Source organism: Ambystoma mexicanum, chromosome 13 (genome assembly GCF_040938575.1).
Source record: "Ambystoma mexicanum isolate Mex_15411 chromosome 13, UKY_AmexF1_1, whole genome shotgun sequence".
Lineage (NCBI taxonomy): Eukaryota > Metazoa > Chordata > Amphibia > Caudata > Ambystomatidae > Ambystoma > Ambystoma mexicanum.
Window position 1 is genome coordinate 711,437,890 of NC_090938.1, and position 6,741 is coordinate 711,444,630.

Below are 6,741 nucleotides of genomic sequence, written 5' to 3' on the forward strand. Positions count from 1 at the left end.
AAGGGAGATAAGAGAGAATTGGAGAGAAAGAAGACCTTACCTGCTAAAGCTGCATCACGGGGACATCACACCGACGATCCTGAAAGGGAAGACATCATTTTAAAAGCATTTCGCTTTGATCGCTGCAGCGCTGCATTTCACTCACCTTTCCTGGGCGCCTCCATCTTCAGCAGCGATCATCCGGATCCGCACCCACTTCCCAGAGCCTAGAGAGAAAAGACAAGAAAACAAGGTGAGAGAAGGAAGGGAAATAGGAAAAGCTCAGTTTCCTTCTAAGACTTACCTGTTGGGTCATTCCTATTTCATTTCGGGTCCTGCCGCTTCCTGGCATTCCGGACCCCAGCCCCAATGGGGAAAAAAGACAAAGACATTGAATGAGCGAATGCAAAGACATTACCTGAACGCTCATCCAGAACTTACACTTCGGGTCGGCGCCATATCTCCGGCATTCCGAACCCCGGCCCCTAAGGGGAAAAAGACATAAGCATTAGCGCTTGCTGCAATAAGACAATGAACATTATTATTAAGCTTGAACTTTTGAACTTGCAACAGAACTCTTACAGCGCCTCACCTGAATAGTCAAGCTTATTTTGAACTCCCATCAAACCTCAATCCAGTGAAGTAGCTGGGTTTCAACGCGCCCCTGCATCAGAAGCAGGATGGAGAACTCATCCTTCCAGACCCTAAGGTGAGACTTCACGGGGAATCGTGGAAGGGTATCGAGGAGGGTTGGAAGGGAGTGGGAGGCTTGAGCATTATTCCGTCAGTAGGTAATACTCCCTTTTCACGCACAGGGGAATATTCCTGCGAGCCAGAAAAGCCAGAGTAGAGGGGCCCTTCCTGTCCATCATCAGAGTCCTGCGCTTCACCATTGAAGAAGCATCAGCACTTGAAGCCAGACCTGCGCCCCCGTGGGAATCAGGTGAGCGTGACAATCACCCCTTGCAGCAAGAGTGCCAGGCATGTTGGTCTCTTCTGAGATACATATACTGGGGTCTGTCCAGACCCTTTATATGCTGCAGCTGTTCTTACTACTTATTGGTTATTCATTTCATTTTGAATTCCCAGCTTTAATTGTTTATTCTCTGGGTATTGTTTAATTTCCCCCACTTATCATTTTTATTTGGGAGGGTTTCACACTGGTTAATTGTTCATTATTGTTGATGGCTGTTTGCAAGGTTTTAAATGTGGCCACTGTGGGTAGCACCACCTTAATGATCTGCAGAGGGCCCCTCTGCAGTGCTCTGCAGCCTGACCGCACTGCTGAGATGTGGAACATGTTGGACAATTCTTACCACACAACACATCAAAACCCACTCAAGGAAACAACTATAATGTATTATTTTTCCAATGTTTTATTCATATTCCCTTATCACATTCAAAGTTTGTTACTCCAAAAGCTCCTTGCATTACACTGGCGGAATTGAATAATGCATTTCATCTCAAATTGACAACGTTAAGAACATGCACAAAGTTCCACAGTGCCCACTATTCATCACTCTCAACCATACCTAAAGTGCTTGTCTAATGACAATTCTTAAGGTGCAGTAGTGCTATACAAACTTGCTTCAATTCAATAGTTGGGTTGTGTCTACCATAAAAACCGCCTGCCGATAAGGGAATAGAATGAAACATTGGAAAACAATACATTATAGTTGTTTCCTTGCTTTGGCTTTGATGTGTTGTAGTTTTCATGGGTAACCCCCTCTCTATACCCTGAAGTCTGTGTGTTTTTTTTTTTTTTTTGTTTTTTTTGGGCAGTTCTTATCTACAGGAGTAAGAGCGAGGTCCAGATGGCCGAATGATCTTTGGTTTCATCACAATTCGCGATCCCTGCAAGTTTGCAAACTCCTTGTCACTGTTGATGGCCTGGATGTGGCTCTGATCTCCAGCTCACCATTACCTCTTGCAAGGCTATCTGGTATTGTAATCCTGTAGATCCAACTCCTGCCATGGGCTTCCAACTGGGGCAATACCATGTCTCTGGGGGGAGGGTGGCGGGGGGAGAGGGAATAAAGCCTCATCCAACCTCTGGGCTGCCATTTGGGTTGTGCCAGACCAACCTAGACCCTAGTGGGTTTCCACTTGCATACAAGGATGGCGAGTTCACACAACTCACTAAAAGGCCACAATATTGTTAGCTGTTCCAGAGGCCTGAATATACACTAGATGCAACAGAGAATTGTTTAGACTATTCAACACCCACACACTGTTTAGATACCAGGACTCTTCTGGGTCACTGATATGTTTTGTTCTGCTGTTGGGTAATCTGGCATTGATAAGAGATTGATTGAAGGGGTGCTATTCCTTACAGGCAAGCATATTTGTTTTGACCATACATTAGCTGCCTCACTTGTACTACCTAAAAGAACCAATCTAATGGTTTGTCCATGTTGGTGGCTCTTGATCATTTAATGTGTGCAAAACGAGAGGTTTGTAGTCTTTGGAAATATGAATATGTAAGATTAGGAGCCTGTTTAAGAGACACAATAATCTAGGCTAATGAGGAAAGAATATCTTTGGGCCTGAGAACGAAAGATATGTCCAACCTTTGAATTGTAGGACACACACAGATGATCTAAGTGTGCAATATAAGTATGTTGTGACTCATGTTCACCCTCTGTGTCTTTTTTCTAACCGAATTACCTTCTACCCTGCTTGTCTTTTACCTGCTCTGCTTTAGCCCATACAGTGTGAGGGCTGTCATACTAGACATGGACTGCAAACCTACAGCACATGGTATTGTACCCCTAGCTATGCGTTATTGACTACTGCTGAGTATGTTTGAATTAAGAGCTTTAAAGGATTTATAGGTATAGTGTTTTAATGTTTGTTTTTGATTAGGCTGTGCAGTTGTGTATATGGGTCTAATATTGTTTGAATGCATTAAATTCTGTTTAAGTGTATCCTGCCTTTTTGATCTTTCTCTCACTTCTTTCTACATTAACCTATATGTACCATCTCTCCATTAGCACAAGGTATGACTCTAGACACAACTAGCGTCATCCCTGCAACACCTGTGAGAAGAACCAAGCTCCAATCACAGGGCCTAAAGCTTCACTTCATGGATGGTGTGCGTCCAGATGTTGATTCAGAACCTCCCATAAGAACGAACGTCAGAAGATCATCTTTGGGAAGCCTCAGTAGCGGGTGCAAGAACACTGGCTGTGGGGTCCTGGGACCGTCTAAGTTGACGCGGTTTTAGTGTTGACTGTCATTTTCCTGTTCTATGATGGTTCCTATCCCATATGTGTGGAGCTGCAGTCCTTTTACGTTGGGATGTCCGTTTCCTGTTCTACAAGTCACTTTCCTTGGGCGTTGGCATAATTCTTGTTTTTTTTTCTAGTGATTGTCTGGTAGCAGTTAGTCCCCCTCAAGTGATGTTGGTACCCTCATATTCTGCTGCAATGGGGAAGGCCTTCTTGTTGTATTGGGCTTATTCTCCCATAGCATTGATGGTCAGTATTTTACTTATTCTTCTGCAGTGTCCTGATGATTCTCTTGCAGTGTTTAGTGTTGTAGCCACTCTGGTAGTTTGGGGACACTTTTGTGCAATATTTCTGTAGTTTAGCTCACTCTTGTGGAGTTGTGGGATCACAGTCTTGCAGTGTTGATGGTCACTTACCTGCAATATTATTGTTACTTTAATGAAATGTTGCGTGTACTTCTTTGTAGTTGGAGGAGGTGGGCACTCTAGTGGTGTTAAGGGTGACTCTGGTGTAGTGTTAGGGCCCTCTTACTGTATTGGCCATGTCTTTATTCTATATTATTGGAAGGTCACATTGTTAAATTGAGTGCCTTTTAGATTGTAGTGTTGGGCCCTCATGCAATAGCCCCCGATTTGAGGTCCTTCTCCAGTAGTCATAAGGTCACTGACCCTGCAGTGCTATGGTTACTCTGGCATAGTTTTTGTTCATATTTTGGAAGTGTTGGAGCTAACATCCTGTAATGTTAGAATGTCCAAATCCTGTAGTTTTGGGTGTCCCTATTCCGTATGTAGCTCGGAGGATCAACATCCTCACTGTACTGTTTGGTGTCACGCTGTTGGGGTGATGGGGTCAATTGCCTGTAGTGTATTGGGGTTAATTTGTGGAAGGTGTATGGTCTAGTGATTAAACTGCTGATTGTGTAGCAAAGAGAATTGAGTATTCATCGGTTTCTCAGTCTCCTGACAGATTTTGATTCACAGCATATCAATGTGTATTCCTAAACTTCAGTTTCCATGTCTGCCAAAATTAGGGGTAGTTAGGAGCAGACCGTTTTTGCCATAGTTTAGAAACTGCAGCCGATTGTTTAGCCTAGAACACAGTGGTTGTTATCCCCAGATAGAAGGCACTGTCTAGAACGACTCTGCCCAGATTTGTTGGTGCTCTCCTAAGGACCCTCCCAGTAAAATAAAAATTCTCAATTACAGCCTGACCTTAAATTGCCTTCAGAGGAGTTCAATTTGGATGACTGGCATCCGCCAACTAGCTAAACCCCTACGTTCCCTGTAGATAAGACACCTCGAAGCCTTCTAGTGAGGTTGGTCTTCATCCAGCAGGAATTTCCATTATACTGGAACTGCATCAAAAGTCCTGCGAGACATTGTCCAGAACGTATCAAATCTTCTGTGTTGCAATATGAAATGTTGTCTTTGTGAGGTGCCGGGCAAGGTTCATGACAATGCCTTCCTCTTCTATGTGACCTCACTTGGAAGTACTACATTAGACCAGTGTCTGGCCTATGAGCATGTCCAAAAGTCTATCTCTGCATGCTCCACTCTGCACCAGCACTCTCGTAGACCCGTTCAGACCACTGAGAAAGCGATGGGTATCTTACTGGCCACATATACCAGATTTGAATTAATTATTACTACTAGCAAGCATTTTCCAAGAGCATGCATAATCCTGCTTACTACAGAAAGGACACTGTACGTTTGGGGGTAGATCCCTGACGATGTGTGAATGCTGTACATCTGTTGCATTACATTGCTTCACTCAGGGAAAACCGTTGACTTCTCCCCCAAATCTTGGTGTTCTACACAACCGTGATTTGAGGTGCAGCAACACATTAGTCCACCTTGCACTACACAAACTGTACTACGAATGTTAATATGTATGTGGGTACCCCTTGCAAGCCTGAAATACTGCCACATTCTTCCCCGATAGCCTCCTAAAAGGGCCTCTGTACCTCTTCCCTAATCTCTATCCCAGAAAGAATGTCCAGGAAAATACTGAATGGAAAAATTACATTTTTTTTTTTATAATGTGGGGCAGACCCTCCCCCCTACCTTTGCCCTGTACCCTAACTATTACCCTTACCCCACAACTATATTTTGATAAAATGTCCCCAAAATGTGACTAAAATCAGAAATGTCTCCATTAGTTATTTGTCTTTCCTGTGGATTCCATCCCAGAATTGTCTGAAAGGTCCCTTGCTGTTTTAAGCTCTGTATAAGCATACACATTTGCTTTTACACAATACAATTGACCATCTAATTCAGCTTTGTCATAAGATAATGAAATATTTAGATTATCATTTTACCAAAAGGGGAATAAACTCACTGATTAGTCCTATAGGGCACATGCATTTTAATAGAAGGATCCACTCTGGATTTCGCTAAGTGACACCTTTGAGTGTAGTTTCACTATTGGTCTTATTACATTTGATAAACAAAATTAAGTAATTACAAAAATAGTTACTTTGTCTTGGGCAGAAGGAACTATAGTTTGAGTTTGTTACATAGCTTAAAAAAGAGGGTTTTGATATCTACAAGGATATCTGACCTGCACTTGATCAATTCTATAAGGACGTTCAATGTGTTTTGCCTCTTCCCCGTCTTACTCAAATTTGTCAATAACACCCACTTTGTCTTGTCAAATGTATAATCTTTTTTTCACTTTCATGCACTTGGTGTCCATAACAAGGAACTTTTTACAAACTTATGTGGACATCTGGTTTTCACTGAATGTATCTGACCATTTTGAAAATCATGTAAATTGTTCAATAAACCATAGTATTTGAAGCATGTTAAAATGATTTATTTTACAAATGGTACACAATTGCTTGGTTAGCAATCTATACTGCAGATGTAATTAACAGATCCTAAAGAGTAAATCTGTAAGAGCCGATTATGGGACGTAATCTTCTGCGATTCTCTGTAATACTACTATTCCTTGAGATGGCCTGTTTCCTGAAAACCGTTTATCACGTGACATTGTTGAAAACGGGTGCCAGTGTGCGTTATAATGTGGATTGCACCCACTAGGTCTGCAAGGAGGGTACCTCTATTTTGCGGAGGAGGAGGAGGTTGTGTACATGAGCAATAGTTTTAGAGAATTGTGAAATTGAATGTAAGATTTTCATCTTTAATGGAAAAATCTGATTATTATTTTTTTTTTAGTACCTTTGTTTTACATCAGATGCTAATTGTCCTTTGTGAAATTGAGGGTTCTATCTTCTATGATATGTTTGTTTTACACCGTCAGGTGGCAAAGCTGTCCAGTGATGACCAGATTGAGTATTCTCAACTCTGCCATGGTTTTAAAGTCACTCATTTGTAGGTAAACGGGTGCATGCGCACGCTCGAAGGAATTAGGTGTAACTGTTCAAGTCGTTTTTGCCCCCTTTTCCAGGGTCTTTAAACCAGAACACTGCTGCCACCCCCACCGTGCCCTCTGGACATGACACTATTACAAGTGGAAGCGCAGATACAACATTAAACCCTAGGGAAGTGAACAGCCCACTTAGACCTTGGCA

The 6,741-nt window shown here is 42.4% G+C and overlaps 1 protein-coding gene across 2 annotated transcripts in view; it reads left to right on the forward strand.

Moving 5' to 3' along the window:
- Positions 1-6,010, forward strand: part of LOC138521767 (E3 ubiquitin-protein ligase TRIM39-like) — a 519,559-nt gene extending 513,549 nt beyond the window's left edge. Inside the window, exon 8 of one of the 2 annotated variants that reach the window (XM_069634833.1) lies at positions 2,973-6,010. In XM_069634833.1, coding sequence (XP_069490934.1) covers positions 2,973-3,205 — 233 coding nt within the window. In that variant the 3' untranslated portion in view covers positions 3,206-6,010. The remainder of the gene's footprint in view (positions 1-2,972) is intronic. The other variant, XM_069634834.1, reaches the window with a different exon arrangement.
- The last annotated feature ends 731 nt before the right edge of the window (positions 6,011-6,741 follow it).